Here is a 25,651-nt window from a genome sequence, read left to right on the forward strand (position 1 = left end):
CGTGCTGGGGGGGAGGAGGAGGTGCCTAAGCGCATGCGCGCGCGGACCCGGAAGCCCCTCTCTGGCCCGGAGGCAGCCTCCCGCTCTATGGTTCCGGGAGGGGCGGAGCGGAAGCGGAAGCGGGTGCGGGGCGGTGCCAATCCGGGGCCGACGTGGAGGCTCGGGGCTGAGGGGCGAGTCCGGGCAGCGGCGGGTCGGACGGAGCCGGGGACGCGAACGCGCGATGCTGACCAAGTTCGAGACCAAGTCGGCCCGGGTGAAAGGTACCGTGACCCGCCCCTCCCCCACTCCTCTGCTGGGGGCCGGGCCGCCCCGTCCCTCCCCCATCCCTGCCCCCACCCCAAGGTCCAGCCCCTGTCTCCTCTCCTGTCCCATGCCCTAGGCTGGACCCCCCCCCCCGCGTCCTATCGGCCCTCCCGCCCCAGACACTGTCTCCTCTTATCTCCCCCCCCCCCGCCCTATCTGCCCCCCCGCCCTGGGCTCTAGCCCCCCTTAGCTCCCCCGGGTGTTCTCCTGCGCCGTGCCCCAGGCCCACCCTCGGCATCTCTCCCCCTCCTGCCTCACCCCAGCGTCTGCTACGCGGAGGTAGAACCTGGGCTCCTGACCAAGTCATTGTGTCGTGTCGTCCGTCCCCCGTCCCCCCCCCCCCCCCCCACCCCACCCCCACACACACACGTTTTGGCCTCTGCCCGGGAGGCTCCCGTGGCGGTCCCTGCATTTGTAGCTGTTGTTAGGACGTGTCAGTTACTCCCCCCCTCCTCCCCCCGCCTGGCAGCTGACGGTCAAATAAAAAACGGCCATGCTGTTGTCTGTCTGTCTGTCAATCTGCCCTTAGAAATGGTCAGATGTGTAAATAAAGCCCTTCGTGTGTGTGTCTATAAAGCGGCGTGCACTGCACTGCCCTGGGGGGCTGTGGCGAAGGTTTTTGGAAGTGGCTTGTTGTCTTGGGTATCCTACTTTAGGATCCTTAAAAAGGCCTGTTTGGAAAACGCTGACAGCTCCCACGCCCTCTGTGTCTACAGACGCTGGATTGAATGGAAGGCTTGATCACTGCCCTTCTCTGTGTCTCTCTCTTTAGGGCTCAGCTTTCATCCTAAGCGGCCCTGGATCCTAACAAGCTTGCACAATGGAGTGATCCAGCTGTGGGATTACCGGATGTGCACCCTTATTGACAAGTTTGATGAGCATGATGGTGAGTGGGTTTGGAGCAGTGTTGAAGGCAGCAGTCTGAAAGAGTCTAAAGCACACAGGCCCCTTTGCAGAAAATGGCATGTGCTTGAGAGGAGGAAGGATGGGCTTTTGGGTGAAGCACTGGATTGAGCCGCAGGAGGTCTGGCTTCAGTTCCAGACTCGGCCACAGACTCCATGTGTGACCATGAGCAAATCCCTTACTACTTGAACGTGCTTTTCCAGCTGTAAAATGGGGATAATACTTCACAGGGCTGTTGTGACGATAAATTCATTATTGTGTAGGAGATATTGGTGATGTATCTATATAACCACAGAAGAAAACTTCTTTTTGAGTTGGCATGCGGGGAATGTTGTCTCAGAAAGTTGCACTTGACCTCTGAGTGTCACGTTGAAACAGCTTATCAAATTAAAACGAAGCATGAAGAGATAGAATTGTTCTGCTCTTCATGGGATGGTTTGTTCTGGCTGTCCAGTTTGGCTGCTGGTATAGCAATTAGCTGTCTCCCTGTGTCTCACCTACCTTTTCCCCATGCAGGACCAGTCCGAGGTATTGATTTCCACAAACAGCAGCCATTATTTGTCTCTGGAGGCGATGACTACAAAATAAAGGTAGATCCATTCTTCCATCCACTTTCCATCCCCCCCAAAAGTGAAGTGGGTAAAGGAAGATGCAGAATTTGTCAAAGATGTATAATGAATGTTTGTTAGTTTAGTTTTCTGTGGAGGGTGAGGAAAAGGTGAGTGGATAAGATGAAAAAGGGAATATAGAGTTCAGGATTCTGCTGTTCTGAGGGAGACAGGTAACTAAATGCAGCTGGACAGTTTCTCATGAGATCTGTTTCTAGCTTGACCCACGATTGTAATGTAAAATGGAAGAGACCAGCTTGTGGGTGAGTAAAAACCTCATGTGCCAAATGAAATGGCAGAAGAAAGGTGGGCAGAGTTTGGCAGGCCCCTCTCACTGGCGTTCTGTCTTGTGCAGGTCTGGAATTACAAGCTGCGCCGCTGTCTTTTCACGTTGCTCGGGCACCTCGATTACATTCGTACCACCTTCTTCCACCACGTGAGTCTCCCTGCTGTATAACTTCACTGATAGGCACATCGCTGCTTTAATTTGTGGGAATTTCTGAGGCCTCCCTGGGTAGGACTCTTTCCTACAGAAATCCAGTGTGGCTTTCCATAACGGTAGTGTACAGAAATGTGCTGGGTGCTGTACGAACATAGGAAGACCTGATTTCTGCCCCAAAGATCTTACAATATGACATCCTTCATGGGGACAATTGGTACCATCAACTGCAGAGCTCGCTGGGAGCTTCTTTTCTCCCTTTAGTGGCACTTGGAGCACAAATGGGGATATGTGTCTCGTTCTTCATGCTGGCTAACTTCTCGCTCTTGCTATCTGAAATCATATATAGGATACTTATCGAGAACAATTAGAAAAAGTTTTTCAGTGGAAGAGCAGCACCAGCATGCACAAACACCCATCGATCCTCTGGTGAGGCAGATGCTAGTATGCATCTTGACACCCTCATGCAAAAACAACCTTTGAAGGTAGTTTAGTTCCTCTACTTTTTCCTCTGTGAATAATGTGTTACAATCTGGTCCTTGGTAATTCCCTCTGTTGCACATTTAGGCAGAAGTTCTGTACGTGTGTAAAGCAAAAAGTGGCAGAGCCCTGTAGAAAGCAATCCGTGCTGTATCGAGTACTATACACGGGGTCAGTTATACCATCACTCTGTCCTCCTTTTTCTTATGTGGGAAATGATTCTACAGTATAGCTATAACTCTTGCCTGGGACATCTGACCCGATGAGCTAGATAGAAATCCTGTGGTCACCTCTGGCTGTGTTGCAAACCACTTTGAGGGAAATGTGGGGATGGAAAACTATTTCACATATTAATTATTATTAAATGTCTTGTCTTTTTAGGAATACCCGTGGATCCTGAGTGCTTCTGATGATCAGACCATCCGGGTTTGGAACTGGCAGTCCAGAACTTGTGTTTGGTAAACACAATTGATGCTATAGCAAAAATAACTGAAGACACGAGTCTTCTTGAATCTTAGAAATGAACGGAGGGTCAAAATATTCAGAATTCTGTGTTTTCCAATGAAATATTTTGTTGAAATATCAGAGAAAAAATTAAAAATTCTCTTTTGAATCATTTTAGCAAAAATTTTATTCCTGTTTTTTTTTTTTTTTTTAATCCAGCTCTAGAAATGAGGTAGAATTGACGTCTGCGGTGCCATCTCATTCATTCTTCTTGGCCATTGCAGGGTTATGTCCTCCGGTGTAGTTGCCAAAGCATTGTCCATTGTAAAATAACCCTACCAATAGAGTTTTCCCAGTTCCTTTCATAGAGATCTTTCTAGATGATCTCTAGTAAATGATGTTTGATTGCTTATTTTAAAAGCTCAGGTTTCTCTGTTCCCTCTTTATCTGACTCATTTCATGAGCTGGACTATTTTTAAATAGTATTCCCACTTAAAAAAAAGTTGTTAATGTAATGTTAAATGTGCTAGATTGTGAAGCCACCCATGCAGAATCTGAGATAAATAGTTAAACAATTTCTCTTAACAGACACCACCTTTGCACTACCCTCATCTTAAACAACCAGCAGGCACCTTTGAACTTTGCTTGTGCTTACTGGTTATGTGTTCCAAGAATTAATGTAGGGTTGGCGTGTCTTTCATAAATTGCATTGTACCTGGTTTTGTGTTGGAGGTATGTTGGCTGTGTGTAGTGGAAGAGATGAGTTTGACAAGAAGAATTGTGTTTTGGAGGGTTTTTGAAATGGCTTCTCTGCTCATTTTCTTCCTTTTGTTAGTTCACTTTGGTGGGCTGTGCAATCTGACTACCTAAACTAGGTTCAAAAGTTTCTCTTGTGGGAATTTCCCAGGTTTTTTAGTAACTGTGTATCAGTGTTGATAGTTTTTCACATGGATAGCTATTGACATCAGTATGTATTATCCCTTGTATGCTCCCCATAGAACTGATGAACTATAAGAACTATTTATTTCTGCCGTTCCACCTTGCTGAGTTGCCTTCCTTCTTTGTACTCCCTCTCCAGTATACTCCCCTCATGGCTTTGCTTCCTATCACCTTCCCCTACTTCCCTACTAGCTTCAGCTTTCAATTGTTGGTTCAGATCAGCCTGTGCATTGCGGTCTCCTTGATTTAAACAGTGTCTTTTGTCCCTTTTTTTTGCAGCGTGCTGACGGGACACAACCACTACGTGATGTGCTCCCAGTTCCATCCCTCTGAGGACCTGGTGGTGTCGGCCAGCTTGGATCAGACTGTGCGCGTTTGGGATATTTCTGGTGAGCTGCCCAAGTCGAGGGGGTATCCAGTAGCAAAGCCCAGTTCAAAACTGCAGTCGCTGAAAGCAAAGTGGGGAGAGAACTAGCCAGTTCAGAGCAGGGTAGGAAAAAAGGCAACTATGAGTCTGAGCCACCCACAAAGAAGAGCCATCAGAGCATAACAGTTGATATCCCTCAGTCTCCCTTGGATGTCCCAGTGAGATTCTCTTGGCCGTGTGGGAGGTGATTATTGCTACTGAGGAAGGGACACAGCACTGTCACTTGATCAGCTTTGCCTTTGTCATCAGGAAAGAGAAGCTGCAGGCTGAGCTGTAGGGTAATAGGGTTCTATGGGACACATTCATCCCTTGGAGAACATTGGTCCCAGAATCAGCAATGTCACAGAGATAAAGTGCTCAGTCATTCACTCTTGGACAGCCCTAACATGGCTTCTGTGTTGACTAAGGAGCAGAGCTGGTTTTTTGTTGCCCCAGCTATTCATGATCTCTTCCTCCATTTGCTATTTATTAAGCTCAGTGGCTATTAAAGGGGTTACTAGTCCACCCATGTCCCTTTCACAAAGATGGAGTGTGGTCTAGAGGCAAGAGCAGGGAACTGGAAGTCAAGACTCCTGGGTACTGTCCTTGGCTCTGCAGCTGACTCATTGTGGTCTGCACCTACCATTATACCTATTCTGCAGGCTGTATTGGAAGGGCTAATTAATGACGGTTTGTAAAACACTCTAAGGTCCCCAAAGAAAAGACTACGCTACATACAGATGGTGAAGCGAATGCTAGAGATGCAGCTAAGTAACTAAGGGAGGGAAGGTAGGGTCTGGTTCAGAAGCAGCACCAGCAGTATTACTGCTCTAAGCTGTTCTAGAACTTGGTTTGTGATCCTTTATCCTACTTGCCACTTTCACCACTGCAGTTTTGATTGGGTGAGCTGCTCTCTTTGTAGTACACGCTCAGATATGACCAGCTGTGTCAACAATAGGAGCTGCGGACAAGCTCTCAGAATATTTAAAACCTGTCCCTCCTCCCTATTGCCGGCATGGGGAGCTTAACATCCATCCTGTCAGTAACCTCGCTGCTGCATTCACCCACACATGCTCTCAGCAGAGTTCTTATAGCCAAACGGATTTGGAGAGGGTGCAGTTTTTTCAAGCTGATCTGTGATGAGGGGGTCTTAGAGAATATGCTATAGCTGCTGAATTATTGATTCAGTTGTCACTCCATTTAAACACCACAAGGCTAAAATGCTAGTGGGAGAACACAAGGTGGGATGTTTGCAAGGATCCCCCAATCTGAGCTCTGTCCTTGGTAGGATTGTAACTTGGCTCTAGCACAAAAAGTCTATTGGGAGCAGCCTTTGTCGCATTCAGGCGGCTGTCAAGTATGGCGATGCACATCCATCTTACAAATGAAGGGGTCTAGCCTAGATTGATAGTGACTTAAAAAACAGTCCTCAGTGGTGCTGAACACCTGCAATCCCAGTTGACTTCGGTGGGAGTTATGGATTCTTAGCACCTCTGGGGATTTTGGATGTTTGATGGTTTAAGTAAAATGAGTTGGTGGGTCTCATTTCCTCTCTTAGTGGCCAAGTGTACAGAGACCAAATCATCTCCACAGTTGTCCCTCTTCTTGGCAGTCTCAGCAGAGAGGCCAAGGAATGTATGGGCCATGGAGACTGAATTCTTTCACCCCAGAGGAGGCCTCTCCAGGTTAGGGTAGCTGGAGCAGAACAGTGTGGGGAAAGCATTGCTTGTTACCCATAATGCATTTATTCTGTGGCTAGAGGCCTTCTGTCTCCATGACTGTCAATCTAGCATCTTTCTTCAACACAGATTCACAAGTTAAAAATTAAAGGGACCGTGTTCTGCTGATCTCCTGAGAGTGAGTGTGAATGTAGCCAGCGTGAGCTGGCTTCTAGGTGCTATGTCAAAATGCATGAAAAGCTGTGTCATAACAATGCAATGGCCATGTGCTGTGGAGTGAAGTCTCTTGCTCGTGATACTAACATTGACCCCAGAGTTTACAGAATAACCTTTTCTCTGCTCTGCCTCTCTGTAACCATTAACACTGATGGAAGATTCTTCTCATTAACATGAAAGGAAGATGTTTTCCTTTGTACTGTAGAATAAAACAGCTTCCCTGTATCCTGCGTCTCCCTTCTCAGGAGCTAATGTCAGTTTCTTCTCTGGAATCTTGTTGTTCTTTTAGGACTTTGTTCAGTAGAGTTGGGTGATTAGTTTCCTAGCAGGGAGAGTCAGTCTGGGGAGTCTGGCTGGTAATCCAGCATCCTGCTATTGAGGAGAACTGGATTAAAGGTTGTTGGGAGCTGGGAACATCACAGAGCTGATGCTAAGAGTCCCAGAAGGGGGCTCTGCTGGACAGGCTGCATCACTGCAAGGCCCCCTAGTGATCACGTAGTGACAGCTCACAGGACCCCCAGCACTGCACTGTCTCAATCACAGAGCTAATACTGTAAGTGCTGATGGATTATAAGGGAAGGAAGGATCCTAAGCCCCGAATGAAGCAGTTGGCCCAAACCCAAGAATCCTTCCTTGGTTTCCCCCTTGGGTAGGCGGCAGTCCCTTGACATACAGCCTTGATTGGGAGAGTGGAGGAGGTCGCAGCCTAGATGCCTCCGGCCCTTGCAGATAACATGGTCCATAGGTTGAGCTTCTAGTTGGCTACCGCGCCTTTGTGTGGCTCTGGCCATTGTGCATTCTTGAAAGGGGGATCCTAGAAACCTCCTGATGCTGTAGGAACTTCCTCTCCCTTCCCCCCCATCCCACAAGCTGTCAGGTTGTAGTGAGGACCTGGCCCTTTTCACTAGATCTCTTTCCTAAACTGTCAGTGACCCCTCTTAACATCTGCTCTTTTACTTGAATGCTCTTGGGCATGCTTGAGCACAGGCTCTTTTCCCAAACTTTCTTAACAGCTATCCTCAGAATGTCTAATACCTATTACACTAATGCCAGCCGCTCATCTCTCCTTCGCCCCCTCCCCAGCGCAGCACAGGAAGCTGGTACGTTCTGCAGGTGTCCTACCTTCCCTCTGGATTTGTGCAGTCAGCCCAGAAATTTTTCACCTGTCGTTCCAGTCCGTTCCATTGGCCTGCTGAAGGCTCAAGTATCTCCTCTTCTAAGAGTCCTCTATTTCCACTTTCCACAGCTTCTTTGGATTATGTGCATATCACCCTCCTTCTCTGGGCCTGTCAGGAGAGGCGTTGGCATAGCCATCCAAGTTTCCCATTGTCATTTGGACCATCTGTGTGTGCATCTGAGATTCAACATGTGTAACATTCACACCTAGTTGTGATTTACTGTTTAACATGCCACTCTCATTAGATTACATTTACAGATCTTGTCAAAGGGGCACTGTTAAGATCAGAACCATGTCATAAATCTCCCCTGTGTGACTAACACCTAAGAAGATCAACAGTGAGAATTTAAAAACAAACAAACAAAAAAAACTTGTCAAACCAATGTTGTCTGACCCTCTTTACTCTTCACCCCTTTGGGCAATGACTCTGCCAACTCGGTCAGTTCAGTTTCACTTTGTTCCCATTCAGTTTCCCATCCTGGATCCCACCGTCAAGTATTTTTTGTTCAAAAGTCCGTTGTAAAGTTTTGTTTGTAACTCCTTTGTTTAAAAACTTCCAGCCTTCTTTTCTATGAAGCTTAGCCTTTCATTTGGCAATGCACATTCCAATTTCTCCCTGGTGTGCATATTCAACTTTTTGGTGGAGGAGCAGCTAATGTTCCATTTTGTTCGGCATACTGTATAAATAGAGAGTAGACGGTGGCTGTGCCCCTGGAAGGAAAGGTTACACAACCGCACAACACAAAGCAGTGTGGGTTTTATATATACAGGTGATTGTTTCTAAGGTGCCAATCCCTATAATTGTCATTGCAGAGATTTAGAAATACACTGATTCCCTTAAGGAAGTTATATACCCTGCTCCCCACCCTTGGATTAAGGCCAGTTACAGGAATCAGTCTAAATTCCACTCTGTTTCCTAGAGTGCATTGCTGGGACCATGTCTGTTTGGTTCTTTGACAAAGGCTTACCAAAAGAGTTCAACTATGAGTCATGCCCTTCAAGTATCTCAGCCTGGTTTCTGGCAGAAACAAACTCCACAGCATAGTCCCTTCCCTGACAATGTCCTACCAACCGCCCCCCATAAGTTCAGGGATCTGTCAGCCTGGATTTAGCATGTTGTAATGGATTTATTTTATAGCTACCTAGAATCAAAGGAGTATTCCCTCCTCAGATTGTAACCATTTTAACATGGTGCTGATTGAAAGTTGGAACTGAATTTACTTGAGCGTGTTCAGTAATAACAAGAAGCTACCAAAAAATTCTGTCCTGACGTTTTGAGATGCTGAGCTTCCACTGAAGACTTGTTAGAGTTGTGGGTTGTCACCACTTCCTAAAAACTCAAGCTATCCCTTTTTACCAGTGTCCGTCAGCTGAACTGTATTTCTCCCCAATCCCTGGTGCCTTGGAGAACTTGCGGGTCCCAGAGTCACCTTAAAGACTGCTCAGGATGCCGTAGTTTCCATGCATCAGTTGCAAGGGACTCTGAGGTCCACACAAATGGCCCAAATCCACAAGCAAAAGATGAGAGTGAGAGCACCCGTCAAACTGGCATAAATGAAAGCCTCCTAAAGCTGCAAGCTCAGACTGGGAATTAAGTATTGAGAGACCGTGTCCCTCTAATGCAGCCTCTCTGCTTATCAATCCCAGGGAGCTGAGCTATGGCTGCTTGTTGGGAGCATTTTATTGCAGAGTTTGACGATTGTGCATCTGGTCTGAGCTCGTGCTTTGGGGAAATAGGAAGGGAATCTGTGATATGTCTCTCTCACTTTCCCTCTTTTTCAAAATTCCTCCTCCTCTCCACCTGTGAACAGTGCAGGAGGGCACTAACTTACATATCTCTGAGTTAATACACTGTCTGCTAACCTCATGTTTGCTTCCTCCACTTCTGCTTCTCCTTCCCCCCAAAGGCCTAAGGAAGAAGAACCTGTCTCCTGGAGCTGTGGAGTCGGATGTCAGGGGAATAACGGGGGTGGATTTGTTCGGGACGACAGATGCGGTGGTGAAACATGTTCTTGAGGTACTGTGTGTGTGCAGCATAGCTCATTTGGCTCTATTTAAGAGAGCCCGTGTTGTACAAAAGATCCTCTAACAGGTTTGAGAAACAGCAGGAGAAGGAAATTAAGAGACTTGATACAGCTCTCTGAATTCATGTGTTTCTTTAGAATAATATCCCCAAAGAGCTTAAAATCTAAAAGGTGGAGTCAATGGTGATCCCTGAGGGGACCCCAGGCCCTTCTGTAGTGCAAATGGCAGCAATGTTAGCAGATCTGGTGCAGGGTTTCAATTCTGAATGGAAAGGGAAGCCAGTCAAGTTGCGTCAAGACGGGATAAGGAGATTTCTCTCTGCTGTTGCTACTGGGCCATGTCTGTGGTAGCAGATGTTGCCATAATCCATCACTGTTGCATGCCGTCCCATGGGAGGACGTGCTGGGAGGAGGAGCAGTGTGCTTGAAGCTTGTGCGTCTCTCCTCTGTGTCATCTAACCACTCCTCAAGGGTAGACGACAACACAGTGGTAAACTCACCTGAGCCCTATCTTCAGTTTCCACCGTTGCTGCCACTGGTAGGGAAGTCTGCAGAGTTTTCTAGTGCAGGGGCAACCTTGGACTCTAAGAATCTAGCATGAACATCATGGCACATCCAGGAAGTTCAGGCCACCAGAATGAAGGAGCAAGCTGCAGACCCTCACTAGTCATTCGGGAGTCTGCAGCTTGTATCCTATTTCCTGGAGTAGTTTTTCTGGCTGTTCCATCTCTGTGTGCCATGCCATAGAGTTCTGGGCTCGGTGTGAGACCTCTTTTTCCCATCACTCAGGGTCACGATCGTGGGGTGAACTGGGCTGCCTTCCACCCCACCATGCCTCTCATTGTGTCTGGAGCTGATGACCGGCAGGTGAAGATCTGGCGGATGAATGGTAAGAAGCAGCCCCGAAGGGAACCTGTTTGCAAGAGGAGAGATCGAACAGGCTGGAGAGAGTGGGTGGGAGCCTGGTTTTATTTATAAACGTGCCTGTGGCATGAACCCGAGTGTGAATGTATATGCTTGGAAACGGCTTGAAATAGACAACATTGATGTAGAAATGTTCTGCCCCCAGGCCCAAAGTTAGCATGGCATCTCCACTGGAGCAATGACATGGGGAAAACCCAACTCTCTCAAACCTCCCCTTGTAGCTCATCCACCCTTGAGCAAAGGCTAGAGTAAAGAGATGAGCCTAGCTCTGTGCCCTGAGGTCTGTCGACTCAGGCTGAGGGACCAACAAAGGGAGTTTGTTCCATTGCCCAAAACCCTTCTTCACAAAAGAAACACCCACATGTTCAAGTCTAGGGACTGTCAGCAGAGTTGCCTCAGCTGATCTTTCCTATCTGAGATATTTGGGTATAACTAAAGTTTAGCAACTTTTGGGTACGTTGGTTTATGTGTCGGTCAGTTGTGATGCTTCAGTTGCAGCCCAGGTCAGAAGCTGCAGTAGAGAAATAGGGCTGGAGAAAAGGTGTAAGTTAGAGAAGGATAAGGAACCCAGCAGCCTGGGGTCCATTTGATGTCAGTGCTCAGACCTCAGGAACAGCAAGACTTTTAAATGTGACCCTGTCTCATTTTCTTCCACTCTTTGTTAGAATCAAAGGCCTGGGAGGTTGACACCTGCCGTGGACACTACAACAATGTCTCGTGTGCTGTCTTTCACCCACGACAAGAGCTGATCCTCAGCAATTCAGAAGATAAGAGCATCCGTGTCTGGGATATGTCTAAACGGTGAGAGCTCTGCCACTGGGTAGGCTTCTAATGGGCCTGTTGTTTCTGTTAAATGTCCTTATTTTATAGTTTAAAAAAAAAAAAACCCAAACCAGATGCAGTCTGGCTTAGCTCCATGGCTTTGTTTACTGCTAATATGTAAAGGGAGAGAAATCTACATTCCTTTGTCTAGGACAGACCCATTGATCACCTTTCCCTCAGCTAGCCTGTCTGGTCTTAAACATGTTTTAGTAACACCATACAGAGGGAACATGTACCAGCACATGTACCGTGAACACATGCATTTTGCACTTCTATTAATAACCAGTGTGGTGTTAGGTTTCAGTTGATACCTCACGTGGTGTACTTTGTACAGATATTACTTCTGTAGTATGCAGGGTGTGAATACGGGGGTGCATAGGGTCATAATCCCCAGAGAGTGCCAGATACATTCTGCATCTTTAGGCTAAGGTCTTCATTTTACAAATTGGCGTTTATTCCAAGGCTTCTGTTTTATTTTGTTTCTTGTTCCCTCTTCCAGCACGGGTGTCCAGACCTTCCGCCGAGATCATGATCGCTTTTGGGTGTTGGCTGCTCACCCTAACCTCAACCTCTTTGCTGCAGGTAAAAGGAATTCTACCAGGTTCTGGCAGGTGGTGATGAGTGGGAAAGGATTATGGGTCCGTTGGGCACATATTGCGGCCCTGGTTGTGGGTTAGTTTATATTCTGGTTTACCCTAGAGATGAAGAACAGGACGAGCTAAACGCTTCTGATTTGTTTTACCATAATGTCTAAGTGCCCCAGTCATGGACCAGGACCCCCTGGTGCTAGGCGCTGTACATAGAGCAAAGACAGTCCCTGCCCCTAAGAGCTGACAATGTAAGACAGGAGACAAGTGGATACAGACAGTGGGAATAATATTGATTAGCATGACAGGCATGGTCTCAGCAACCAGCAGTCTAACCAAAAAGTTTCTGTAGGTGTCAGGTAAAAGAGAGTTTTAAAGAGGGATTTGAAGGTGTATAATGAGGGAGTTTGGCAGATGTTTACTGTGATCTCCTCTCAAGCATGAAGGTGGACACGAGAGAGAGCACGAAAGTGCTTGCTTGAAAACATAACCAGTGGGCAACAGAGGCTTGCATCATGTGCTGATCGGAGGCGGGAGTGAACATTTCGATAGCCTCTAAGAGATGATAGGTTGGGTGGGGATAGGCCATGAAGGGCCTCAAAAGCGAAGACACATAGCTTATGTTTGACATAGCAGCGAAGGGGGAGCCAGCAGAGGGCTGCAGAGAGAGGGGCGACGTGGTCAATGTGACAGGCTAGGAAAATGAACATTGCAGCGACATTCTGAATGGATGACAGTGGGGATATGATTCTAGTAAAAACCAGAGTTATGAGCTCTTCAGGGTGGTTCCTGCCTCTTACTCTGTGAGTGTGTTTAGCCCTTAGCGATGGGGCCCTGATCCCTGATTGAGTCCTCTAGGGACTATTGTAATACAAATAAGATCCACCAATCTTGCCACTAACCCTAAATAGTCACAGGAGATGGATTCACCTAAACATCTTTGTCTGGAGGACACCCTTGCTGAATGGTCCACAGGGAGGCCAGGGCCCTGGCTTAACTCCTTAGCGTAAAGGAAGGGAGATGGGGCCGACCCAATCTTCAGATAGGGACAGCTGCCAGTGGAGTAGGGAATGGAATTCACCCTTTCGATCAAGGTGAAGTGACTGTTGGATGCTGTCTGTCAGCCAGTCCTGCCGTGTGTGTGTCCAGCCCCTCTGAATTCCCGGGGGAATACTTTTGCCCTCCCCAGAATGTCCCCTTGGTTATCGAGGTGGGAAGGAAAGGCAGCTAGCCCCTGTCCCGTCTGGATTTCATCGCGATGGCCAGTGGTGATTCCTGTCTTTCGTTTCCCAGGCCACGATGGCGGCATGATTGTGTTCAAGCTGGAGCGTGAGCGGCCCGCCTATGCAGTGCACGGGAACATGCTGTATTATGTGAAGGACCGTTTCCTCCGCCAGCTCGATTTCAACAGCTCCAAAGATGTTGCTGTCATGCAGCTGAGAAGGTGAGGCAGCACGTGTGCCAGGGCAATCCTGGAGCTTGGAGAAGCACCATTGCCACAAGCTCCCGGTTAATCCATTGAAGATACACAGGCTGTGCTGTTGTCCTCATTTCGCTTAGATGCAATTCAAACTGATTGATCAGTTCAGATGCAACCTTAGCCTTTGATACAGGGTAGGCTAGATGGCTTGGGGAGTAGATAACAGGCTATGGAGCCTCTGATGTCTAGGCTGTTCCAAATTGGTAGTGTCCATTCAGTGACCTCTGTGACGAGTGGTTGAGTCTCAGCCCAGTTCCTTGTGGGATGAGGTGTCCTTCACGTAAATCATCATCACGGCTAATGTTAATTGTCCCTGTTGTCTGCAGAGGCCAAGGACTGAATGTGCCGTGGTTTGGGGGAAACAGACGAAGTGACTTGCCTTAGTCCTCTTCAGGCATCTGTGATATCCCAGGAGGATGCATTCTGGGACATCGGCACCAACCCACAGGGGTGTGAGGTGTCATTCAGTGTCTCTTCTCTTTGTGTCTCTTTTTCAGTGGTTCCAAATTCCCGGTGTTCAACATGTCGTACAACCCAGCTGAGAATGCTGTCCTGCTCTGCACGGTAAGCCAGCTCTGAAAGGGAAGCTGCCTGACATTTGCTCTCTGGATAGGCCGGGGATGTGAATTATGGTTAGAAGTAACACTAGTTAGCCTCAATCTTACAGAGCAGTGCCATTACTAGGAACCTGGGCAGGATGTGCTGCCACTTGGAGACCAGTTAGTATGGTGTTTTCCAGCTAAGAATCTCCTCTTCGTCTCGCATACACAAGAATGGATGCCCATCATCTTGAGATCCAGGTGTCCTGTACAACACTCAGCATCCAAGACAGATGACTTCTTCCCACAAGGAAGGAGCAGAGAACTTCTTTGCTGTCCCAGAGACTGGTTTCCCAGCAGACTGTTAAACGTTTTATTCCTGTTGATTCTTGTTCTGTTGTACTCCTGTTTATTGCGTCAGTTCCTAGTCATCTGTCCGCTGCTCTAATTTCTTTTGTTTCTGTAGCTGTTATCTCCATTTTGCTGATAAGGAAACTGAGGCACCGAGCGGGGCAGAGACTTGCCTAGGGTTACACAGCAGCTTGATGGTGTTGAAGAACAGAACCCAGGAGTTCTAATTCTCCACCTTTTGTTTATAGAAGCATCTCACTTGCTGTTCATAAAAGAGCTGGTCCGGAGCTTTCTGACAAAATGTTGTTTGCTGATTTTGTCAAAACCAAAACTGTTCCTGGGAAAGGGTCAGTTTTGACAGATTTCCCAACCTGATAAAGTGTTGGGGAAAAAATCTTTCAAAATTGTTGAAACAAAATTTTGGTTTTTGGATTTAAACGACTTTTTATTTAGTAATTTAACAAAATTAATGCTAAAACAAAAAAGAAACAAAAAGGTTGAAACTGAAAAATTTTGAAATCATTGGGAAAAAAATGCTTCCATTGCTCTGAACTTCAGAAATTTGTTTGTTTTGTTGGTTCCCCAAAATTTTTAAGATGTCATGTTCTTGTCTTGATTTGGGATGGGAAAATGTTTCGAAATATCAAATTCTCACTGGACAGGAAAACTATTTTCTGTGTGCCTCGTTCCTAAGCACAGGTTGCATTTAGAGCAGCATTTTAATGTTCATTAGTGAATTAGCTCTTGGCACTTTATTTGCTTGGTTGCTTCTCTTAAAATTTTAAATAAACTTACACTGAAATTCTATGCAGCTAAATTCTCTCTTTAGAGGGAAGAGTGAGTAGTAGGCACGCGTGTGTGTGTGTGTGTGTGTGTATGTGTGTGATATATATTTCTTTTTCCCTCTGCAGAGAGCTAGCAACCTGGAGAACAGCACCTATGACCTGTATACCATCCCCAAGGATGCAGATTCCCAGAACCCTGATGGTAGGTGCTTAGTGTGTTGCATTTTTCTTTGTTAGTCTCCCTTTCTTCAATCCTGCTCCTGCCACCTCTATCCCATTGTAAAACAAGCTTTTGTTCTCTGAGTCTTTTTGTTGCACTCTCCCTGTGTTTCCCATAGCCCGTACAGCATGTGTCATTTGGCAGGCCTTCCTGCTTACTATATCACACGCTACATTGACTTGAAAAATTCATGTTCATCCCAAACTTTACAGCTGCAAATATATATTTTATAATTCAATTATTAGGACCATGCCATTTTCCCTTTCGACTCAGTAGGCAGCCTGCCTGGCTTGTCAGTGTAGATTGATTTCAGCCAGATTTGTTGTATTCAAAGTGGGTTTATACTCTGTAAAGCGACTGTAAAAGTGACACTGCTGGGGTCCAATATTCATATTCTCTCTCAGCAAATTCCAGATCAGATTTGCTCAATTTACAAGTCAAACCATGATTCATATATTTTCTTCCACTTGGGATCTGAAACTCCAGCTGGGTTCTTCCTGCCTCTGTCGTCACTGCAGTAAAGATCCTGGGATGAGTACTTAGCTGGCAGTGTTGGGGGTGATGCATGAGGCAGACTAGAATCCAGTTTGCTCATTAGTAACTTTACTGGTTTATGCAGGTTTAATGCAGAGAACTGTCTCTGTCACAGAAGTCAGTTGATCTATCTCAGAGATGGGAAGCGAAGGGTAGTCTTTTTAGTCACTTAACTGTATTACATTGATATTGAACAGTACAGATTGTGTTTCACACTGTATTTATTTTGGTTGAGAGTTTCAAAAATGACTAGTGATTTTGGGTGTGTGATTTCAGGCCCCTTTAAAAGGCTTGATTTTTCAGAGGACAAATGTTCAGCATGTCCTGAAAATGAAGCCCTTTTAAGGGTGTCTCCACTTAGGCACCCAAAATCTCCCTGTCACTTTTGAAAATCTTGACCTTTGACTTAAAAAACCCCCAAATAGCCTTCATACCATACTGCTTTTGTCTCCTGGAACCCCTGCCTAGAGGGCTATTCCTTCGCACTGCATCATCAATACTGAACTTAGCCCCATGTGGTCAACCAGCTCCAAGCTCTCAGCTTGCTCCCCTGGGAAAACCCAGGAGAAAAGGCATGTCAGTAAATCTGGGCTTTTTCCTCCTTGGCCAAATGAACAGACACAGAGGAGATTGTTACACAACCTTGTACTGTAAAGAGAACATGTAGGGTAATAGGAATATTTCAGGCACCTTCTATCTGAGAAGCTTTATAAGATTAAGGTTAATGAGGGAAGTTCCTCGCACGTGAACCGATGAGAGAGGTCAGTAATAATCTAATCATCTTTAAAGGTGCGTAAACTCTGGGAAAGCCATGTGACCACCAGTCACACAGGAAAGACCCTGGCAGATCTGGAAATAGAATCCAGCCTTGTGTTCTTAACCACCAGACCATCCTGCCTTACAGCGTGGAGCGTGAGAGACTTGATTCCCTTTTCCCCTCATTGGGGCAGTCATCTTTCACAGGCATGACCGGTGAAGTCTCATTGACACTAGTGACTGTCTGGATCTCAGATCTCCTTGGCACATCTCCCTTAACACACAAATGTCATGAGTAGTGGTGGTATTGATGAGGAAGGAGGCCGGGAACTAAAGAATGGGACAGTCACTTTGTTTTACCATAACTGCAGCAGATGTCACACGTGCTTATCTGTTCCCCTGACCCTTAGCACAGAGCACGGGTATTACTGCTGCAGAAACCTTCACCACACTGAAACGGGTCCTGCGGTACAGTTCTCTCCATGCCTGTCTGACACACAGCACTGTGTTTAAATTAGCATTTTAAAACCGAGGGAGCAGCTGCACACTAGGGAAAGTTCATTCATTCTCCTCCAGCTCGTTATGCTGGGTATCCACGGCAGGGGGGCTTACATTGAAGCCTGGACCCTCGCTGCTCTGTTTGTTTGGCCAGTGAGGCTCTGCTCGTTAGCTTGATGGAGTGTGCTGTCGCCCAGGATGGCCTGCTTCGCTGCCAGGCAGTGGTGTTGGCTATGCAGGCAGCCACTTGTCTTGTGCCTTGGCCAGAGAGAAGGGCTGGCGCTGGCCATGTTGAGATCTGAAAGGGTGATGGAGGAGGAAATGAATCTTGTGAATAGCCTCCAGTTAAATGTGAATTAGTAGAAAGCAGCAGATCCAACATAGCCAAGATGGAATCAAACAAGACTGACTAATGTGTTGCCATATGAGACTGCCAGAGGTTTTATTCGCTGCCTGTGTTTTGCTTTCCCCAGCCCCGGAAGGGAAGCGTTCCTCAGGGCTGACAGCTGTGTGGGTAGCTCGCAACCGCTTTGCAGTCCTGGATCGCATGCATTCGGTAAGGGCCGTGCTCACTGGGGTTGTCTTTTTAACTGCATGTTTTGTCATTTGGAAGTGTGTGCGTGCAGAAGAGAGAAGACAGAAATGGCTAATCAAATTGTTATCGGTTCAAGTGTAGTGGTGAGGCACTCTTGGGCAGATCCGGCTCTGAATTTAGGTAAAAAGGAAATAGAAATGTTTTCATCAGTTTAAATGTCAGTTTTCTTCCTTTTTTTAATGTCAATATTTTCCCCGTGGTGTTGGGGAGAATCAAGAAGTGAAACTGGCCAGGCTAGTTTCACTGCATAAAAGCATAAAGAGTAAATTTTTCAGTTTTCAGTAGTTGAGGGAGTAAGCAACAAAAGGCACGGCTGAGAAATGTTCACCAACACCAACTAGCCTGAGTACCAAACCTGCTAGCCAGGGTGAAAATACTTACGATGCCATGCATGCCCCTTGCAATTTAATAAAACAGTTGTATGCTATTTAGTTTCTGTTGTATGTAGTCGTTTCGTTGTCAGGCCATTCCTGATGAGTAGACATTGAAAGCTTGCTACATCTCTTTTCTTTGTCATTCCTTCCTTCCTGGCTATGTTCTCCAATTTCTTTTCCTGGATTGGCCTCCTCAGTGTCTACTGCCTCCTCTTTTCCTCCAACCCTTTATTTCTGTTTGTTTCCCTACAATGAGCTCTCTACTTTTCCTCCACTATATCTTCTCCATCCGTACACCCTCTCACGCACAGTGCTTGGAAATCTTATCAGAAGGTTGAACTTCACTAGCCAAAGAGATATGGAGAGCATGATGTTATCTCCCGCCCCTCAGCATGGCACAGGGAGAATAGAAAAAACAGCTCCTTTCCACCCTGTCAAAGCAGAGGTTGGGGGGTGGATCCCTGCCAGGATATGGACCCTTGATTGTGCTTTGGGGCCTCCATTTTCCATTGGGCCTCTAGCTACTAAGTATCAGTACATTTGAATTCTTCCTTCCAGCATCCAACAAACCCCTTTGCTGTTGTAAGGAAGAAGGAGCTCCCTTGTTTCTGCCCTAGACCCTCCTAGCTTCTATTAGGGGAAGGGAAATGCCCCTCTTCCAGACCCTCGCTCTAAGTGCCAGACAACTCTTCCCCAAACCCAAATATTGTCTTTTAAAACAATGAAGAGAGCAATTTGGTCTTTAGACTTGATTTTCATGGTGGAAAGGAAATCATGTGGTTCTTCCCAATTAACCATCTTTCATCTTGATTTTCCCCTCCCCACATGACAGATCCTAATCAAGAACCTGAAGAATGAGATTACCAAGAAAGTGCAGGTCCCAAACTGTGATGAGATTTTCTACGCTGGCACTGGGAACCTGTTACTGAGGGATGCGGACTCTATCACCCTCTTTGATGTGCAGCAGAAGCGGTAAGGTCCCACCTGCTGGGAGAGATGTAATGTTATAATCCTACCGATCTGTGCCTTTTGGGACCAGTAATGGCTATTGATGCACTGCAAAACCTAGCGTCAGCTGCAAGCGGCGTCATGTTGATCCAGATCACAGCTAACAACTGTATAAACGTAGCCATGGTGCAATTTATTCTGCAGGCATTGTCACCTTTCATAGGGAAAAATGGGCATGGCCCCCCCCTTGTCCATCGCTATGACTACAGAACCATGGAGACTGGCAAAGGAAAGACTCACTGGTGTAGGTCAGGGCCTGATTCTCCATTGCCTTGCACCTTGTGACATCATTTACACCAGATCAAAGTGCTAGCACTTTGCACTGACCGTGCAAGGTAGAGGGTGCTAGAGAACAAGGCCCTGCGTCTGGCCAAATCCCTAATCCAGTGTAGGATTGCTCCTCACATATATTCTCCAGTGCTGCTGCACCTGGTTTAGTTTTTAAAGGACCTGCTGATATGCAAACCATGCCTTTTAAACAGTCTTGTGTGGTACCAGTAACTTCAGAATCCCAAATTGATAATACTGAAGCATTTGCAAATAGATTTACTGTGCATTTTTCTCAGTGTTGTGTGTTGAAACTGACCAGGTTTGTTTCACTTCCTGGTTCTCGTACTCCATCCCAAGACCGTTGCCTCTGGGTTTCTAGCACCACTAGAGTTCAAGTTGTTATCGAAACAAAAGTTGCATGGGAAACTCTTTCCTATGTTCTGTAAAATCTGCTTCTTAAAATAAAACCTAATTTTTGGACTTACTTCAAAGTAAATTGTCGCTTTACATATCTCAGCTTATTGCTTTGGGAGGACTTCTCTTCGCTAGAAGAGACTTCAGCGGACCCAATTCTCAGATATGCTATGGCCTCTTTACACTAGTCTGGCAGTGTACATTTCATTTATGCTCACTCTAATGCCCCTTTACAATACCAGAATGATGTAAAAGGGCCTTAGGGTATCTGAGAATCAAGCCCCAGAGTGCTTGGGAGTGGGAGTCAATAAAGTCTATGTAGCTCTTTTAGCTGGTGCGGGATACTGTGACAGTCTCCCTGAAAGAGGCCCATATGGTAATGCTCTCTCCCCCTGCAGAACCCAGGCTTCAGTGAAGATCTCCAAGGTGAAGTATGTCATCTGGTCAGCTGACATGTCCCATGTGGCTCTGCTGGCTAAGCATGGTAAGGTACCTTCTTCCTACTTACTCATTTAGGGTTCTCAGCAGCCCCGCCTGCTTTCAGGTGTGTGCTCATTAGTATACCAGGCTCCTCTCCAGGACCCAGTGTGCTGTAGCAGTGTCCATGCGGGAGGTTCTGGCACAGCAAGCTGGTGTGGTGTAGATTCACACCCTGGTTTGCTGTGCTTGTGTAGACAAGCCCTCAGATAAGCAGGGAATTCTGTATCCGTTATGGTTGTCTGGACTATCTCCTCCTCCTCCTCTCCAGCTATCATGATCTGCAACAGGAAGCTGGAATCCCTGTGCAACATCCATGAGAATATCCGTGTCAAGAGCGGCGCCTGGGATGAGAGTGGTGTCTTCATCTACACCACCAGCAACCACATCAAATATGCCGTCACCACAGGGTGAGTCTGCTGCCTGCTGGGCTCTAGGAGTCAAGGGGGAGGGGGGCATTGAAACTGCTCTCTGAAGGAACTGACCGTGGTATGATCCCTCCCTAAATATGCCTGGGCTTGATGCGATATTGGGTTATGCCTTGGGTGCTGGGTAATTCCTGCGCACTCGGGGTGTATGAGCCTTCTCCTCTGCTCTGCCTGCTGTCAGGAACAACCCCCTGGGAGCCCTTCTCCTTCCCTCCCACTTTAGCAACAGCCTCTTCTCTGTTCTTCCATGCAACTCGCCAGGTGGTTGCAAGAGCCTGCTCTGCAGCCCCCACCATCTAGAAGAGAAGTTCTCCCCTCAGGGGTACACAGTTCTTCCAGGGGGTGCATCAGCTCAGCTAGATATTTGCCTAGTTTTACAACAGGCAACATAAAAAGCACTCGCGAAGTCAGTACGAACTAAAATCTCATACAGAATATGGTTTGTGTATACTGCTCTATATACTGAAATATAAGTACAATATTTATATTCCAATTGGTTTCTTTTATAATTATATGGTAAAAATGAGAGAATCGGCACATTTTCAGTAATAGTGTGCTGGGACAAGTTTGTATTTTTATGTCTGATGTTGTAAGCAAGTAGTTTGTAAGTGAAGTGAGACTTGGGGTACATAAGACAAATCAGACTCCTGGAAGGGGTACAGGAATCTGGAAAGGTTGCGAGCCGCTGATCTAGAGCCATCTCCTGGAACTTGTCTTTGTTCACGTTGGGCACCAACAGCTTTCTGATTCGCAGCTCCTGCTGTTGGGAACAGCCTCTACCTCCCGGTTGCATCAGCTCTCCCTCTCTTAAAACCGCCGCTGAAAGCTTCTCCTTGCTCTCCCCTCTCGTGTTTTTGTGGAGGGTAGAGTTTATTAAAGCCACTGTACAAAATTAAGTTGCCTCGATCATATCAGTTCTCATCCTAGCTATGAATTAAAGGATACCTCACTGCCAGTTTGTGGGAGCCTATATAATTAAATAACTTTTCAGGCAGAACAGGAGTTCACTAGGTATTTTCCCTCCACAACGCCGGATTCAAAGTCAGTTCTCCAGTCTGCAGAGTGAGGCGGTCCGGCAGCCTAGCCTTTGGCTGCTCAGATGTACCTTTTGGGTCTCTCTCGTTGTCACAGGCCTTGTATGCCCTATTCCCTGGACTGTGTTTACTGTTGTAACTCTCACCAGTGGCGAGGCCATATACACAGGTATCTGAGTCTGCAGCTTCTCCCAAGCTCATGGACCTGGTCAGAGAGGTGTATGGTGTTAGAATGAGTCACACTATGTAACATACGAATATGCCATGTCCTGGTTTAGGGATCATGGAATCATCCGCACTCTGGACCTGCCTATCTATGTCACCCGCGTGAAGGGGAACAACGTGTACTGTTTAGACAGGGAATGCCGGCCCAGGGTCCTCACCATCGACCCCACAGAGTTCAAGTTCAAGCTGGCGCTGATCAACAGGAAGTATGATGAGGTGAGGGGGCAGGGCACTGCGTCTTTCCATGACCTGGTGCAGTAGGACATAGTTTCTTAACCTGTGGTACACATACCCCCAGGGGTTACGCAAGACACAGGCAGGGGGTACGCAGCGAAAAACCCAGCGAAAGGAGGCAAGCAGCAGCTGCCGACTTCTGGGAAAGCCAGGTGGCAGCTGCCCAGTCCCAGCTCCCAGCTGGGAGGCAGGTGGCAGCTGCCGGCTTCTGGGGTAGGTTGGCGATGGCAGCCATTGGCTTCTTGCCTGGTCCCACCTCCTAGCTGGGAGGTAAACAGCAGCTGCCCCAGTCCTGGGAAGTTGAGCAGCAGCCGCTGGCTTTTTGGGAAGCTGGGCAGCAGCCGCCCACGTCCCACCCGGTCCCAGCTCCCAGGTGGGAGTTCAGCAGCAGCCTACTGCTGCCACCCGCGCCCTGGCTCTGAGCCGAGAGACAGCCTCCCACACCCTGGCTCGAAGATGGGCAGCAGTCGCCTGCCGCCTGCCCACATCCCCGGGTCCCAGCCTGCGCGTAAGCCTCCTCCGCCCCAGCTCGGATTGGGTGGCAGTTGCCCACCTCCCGGGCTGGCATCCAGGCGGCAGCCACCTGCAACTTGCCCAGGTGGCAGCTTCCCTCCCCGGCTCAAAGCCCAGTGCCCAGAAAGCAGGAGGAGAGTCCAGCGGCTTGCCCAGTCCTGGAGCCAGGCTCTACCAGCAGGCTTACTTGTCAGTTTCACTGCTGTAGTTGAGCAGTGAAATTGACAACTATGACAGCCCCAGATTTGACCAGTATAAAAGTGTTAAGAGGGACCCACACAGTGTGATTTGCCCCAGGCCCGCACCCCCTAGGGACGGCCATGGGGAGCGCTGCTATCCACTCTGGGCTGCTAGTGCCTGCTCAGACCTCGCAAGTTCCCACCTGTGTGAGGAGAACACCACGTGACCCGCCATCAGGCCATAGCGACTGGCTGGTGACCTTTGCTCCTCTATGGAGGAAGGGGAGGAGGAAGGAGGGGAGAAACAGCAGGGGTTTTGTGATCTGCCACAGCCACACAGCACTGCAGAACTCAGAACTCTCCTGCTTTACGAGAAATACAGTCGTCCAGCGGTGAAGGGGGAAAAGATTGTATTTCTCAGAGCGGAAAATTGAGCATTGGGTACTTATTACAATTTTCAGAAGTTAGGGGGCACTTGCAACTTAACAGGTTGAGAAACACTGCCGTGGGATAATGCCTGCCATGTGGCATTCTCAATTCCTCTGCCTGGCTTCCTCCCTTCTAGGTATTGCACATGGTGAGGAACGCCAAGCTGGTGGGCCAGTCTATCATCGCCTACCTGCAGAAGAAGGGCTACCCTGAGGTGGCCCTGCATTTTGTAAAGGACGAGAAGACCCGATTCAGCCTGGCACTGGAGTGCAGCAATATCGAGGTGAGACACCAGTCTGCGCTAGGGCAGGGAAGGGGGTACCTGCACCGCTTCCTCTCTCGGAAATGCTGTCTGTGCAGATGGCAGGTTGTATGTTGTGGTCGTGTGTGGGGGGGAAGGCTCACCTGCATTCTGGAGAACTTGTGGTGGTGCAGTAAAGGTCCTGGGACCCAGGTTGAGCCTGTGAAATTCTACAGTGAGGCCTCTGCTAGCTCTCATCATTAAGACTGAGATGCAGCCCCCAGGGTCTATAGCTCCCTGCGGGCGACCATCTGAATCTGAACAGACAGCTGCTTGGGGCAGTGAGTGATGGGACTTGTGCTTTCCCCAGGCTGCAGCTCTGTACTATAGAGGAGTGTTAGAATCTGTTTAATGTAAACTGACTGTAGACCCCCTCCACTGGGCACAAGATTTGGTGGCCCTGTGGATCTGCAGTGGACTTAGCTAGAGCAGGTTGTGACTTGGAGGCACAGAACATACAGAGATCCTGAAGAGGAACCAAGATCAGATTGCAACTTGTTTGGAACTGTAATCGAGAGTGATGGTAAAGTCTATGTGTGGTGAGTGGGCCAGCACAGAGATGTCGCTGCTTTCCTTCCTTATAATGCAGCTGGATCAGAGCTGTAGGGAGCATCTGTCCTAGGTATCTGAGAGTCTCACCGAGTCTCTCTTTAACGTATCCTCATAACACCCTTGTGAGGCAGGGCAGTGCTGTTAGCCCCATTGGGAGACTGAGACACAGAAAGACTTGCCCAAGGTCACATGGAACATCTTAGGTGGAGCAGGGAGCTCAACCCTGGTCTCTAGAGTCGCAGGCCAGCAACCTTTGGACCATTCTTCCATCTCTGCTCTCACATCCGTGCCCATGTCTACCACGTTCTGTCAGATCGCTCTGGAGGCAGCCAAGGCTCTGGATGACAAGAATTGCTGGGAGAAGCTGGGGGAGGTGGCCTTGCTGCAGGGGAACCATCAGATCGTGGAGATGTGCTACCAGCGCACTAAGAACTTTGACAGGCTCTCCTTCCTCTACCTCATCACGGGCAACCTGGAGAAGCTCCGCAAGATGATGAAGATAGGTGAGTCCTGCATGGGTGGGATGGGATGGGATGTCAAATCTTTGAGGCAGTGGCAGTCTTTCTGTTGTGTTTGTACAGCACCTAGCCCAGTGGGATCTTGGTCCATGACTGGGCATCCTAGATATTATTGCAATACAGATAAAGAATAACAACACCCTGAGAGAGGGAGAAGGGACAGCTCATAGAGGAGGCTAAGGACTGCAGCGGGGTGGTGACTGTTTCTCTCTTGTCCCCTGGTTTAGCTGAGATCCGTAAAGACATGAGTGGCCACTATCAGAATGCCCTGTACCTCGGAGACATAGCGGAGAGGGTGAGGATCCTGAAGAACTGCGGGCAGAGTGAGTATCACAGCGCCAGCTACTTAGTCTGCTGTCCTCTGGGTTGGGGGACAGCAGGAAAGAGACACTAAATGTCAGTTCCTGCATCTTTGCTTTGCCTCCCCTTTAACTGTACAGAACCACAGCTAAAGGGGGACCAGGAACTGCTGCATCTTGGCTGGGTGTGACCTCACTGTATGAGTAATCGGTGCTCCTCCCCTGTTTGGGAGTATGCGATCACATTGCTTTTCCCGTCTGCCTTGCAACCAAGTTTCTCAAAGCATTTTCCAAATGTTAACGCTCGCGATGCCCCCTGGAGGCCGCTCAGTATTATCACTCCCACTTTGCAGACAGAGAAACTCAGGCACAGAAAGAGGACGTGTATTACCTAAGATCTCTCAGTGAATTAGTGACAGAGCTGGGAAGAGTCCTGGGACTCCCAGTCACCTGCTTTGACCACTAGAAAACAGTCCATTGTTCTTCTTTGACCCCACCCCTCTCCAGTGCTACCTATGGGAGGTGATGTGCCCCTGCATATGCTGCTAATCTTACTTTTGTCTCAGCGAGGCCTAGAGACCTGATATAGGAAGCCCAAACAGTGCATATGAGTGGTCTGTGGCATGTCTGGCACATTATGAGGGTCTTGTGTGAATCACGATTTCACAGAGGGCACAGAAACT

General features: G+C 47.9%; 1 protein-coding gene across 2 annotated transcripts in view; it reads left to right on the plus strand.

Moving 5' to 3' along the window:
• Nucleotides 1-115: 115 nt before the first annotated feature.
• Nucleotides 116-25,651, plus strand: part of COPA (COPI coat complex subunit alpha) — a 33,318-nt gene continuing 7,782 nt past the window's right edge. Inside the window, exons 1-21 of one of the 2 annotated variants that reach the window (XM_067560299.1) lie at nucleotides 116-263; nucleotides 1,079-1,192; nucleotides 1,727-1,800; nucleotides 2,174-2,254; nucleotides 3,119-3,195; nucleotides 4,400-4,509; nucleotides 9,506-9,615; nucleotides 10,412-10,511; nucleotides 11,212-11,347; nucleotides 11,868-11,950; nucleotides 13,249-13,399; nucleotides 13,933-13,999; nucleotides 15,237-15,312; nucleotides 17,592-17,674; nucleotides 18,920-19,059; nucleotides 20,178-20,263; nucleotides 20,528-20,666; nucleotides 21,997-22,159; nucleotides 23,435-23,581; nucleotides 24,465-24,654; nucleotides 24,897-24,992. In XM_067560299.1, the coding sequence (XP_067416400.1) occupies nucleotides 224-263; nucleotides 1,079-1,192; nucleotides 1,727-1,800; nucleotides 2,174-2,254; nucleotides 3,119-3,195; nucleotides 4,400-4,509; nucleotides 9,506-9,615; nucleotides 10,412-10,511; nucleotides 11,212-11,347; nucleotides 11,868-11,950; nucleotides 13,249-13,399; nucleotides 13,933-13,999; nucleotides 15,237-15,312; nucleotides 17,592-17,674; nucleotides 18,920-19,059; nucleotides 20,178-20,263; nucleotides 20,528-20,666; nucleotides 21,997-22,159; nucleotides 23,435-23,581; nucleotides 24,465-24,654; nucleotides 24,897-24,992 (2,263 nt within the window). In that variant the 5' untranslated portion in view covers nucleotides 116-223. Of the gene's footprint in view, nucleotides 264-1,078; nucleotides 1,193-1,726; nucleotides 1,801-2,173; nucleotides 2,255-2,674; nucleotides 2,743-3,118; nucleotides 3,196-4,399; nucleotides 4,510-9,505; nucleotides 9,616-10,411; nucleotides 10,512-11,211; nucleotides 11,348-11,867; nucleotides 11,951-13,248; nucleotides 13,400-13,932; nucleotides 14,000-15,236; nucleotides 15,313-17,591; nucleotides 17,675-18,919; nucleotides 19,060-20,177; nucleotides 20,264-20,527; nucleotides 20,667-21,996; nucleotides 22,160-23,434; nucleotides 23,582-24,464; nucleotides 24,655-24,896; nucleotides 24,993-25,651 lie in introns of those variants that run through there. The other variant, XM_067560300.1, reaches the window with a different exon arrangement.

The sequence above is a fragment of the Emydura macquarii genome, unplaced genomic scaffold (genome assembly GCF_026122565.2).
Source record: "Emydura macquarii macquarii isolate MOO-44397 ecotype Brisbane River unplaced genomic scaffold, CSIRO-AGI_Emac_v2 contig_2273, whole genome shotgun sequence".
In the NCBI taxonomy this organism is placed as follows: Eukaryota; Metazoa; Chordata; order Testudines; family Chelidae; genus Emydura; species Emydura macquarii.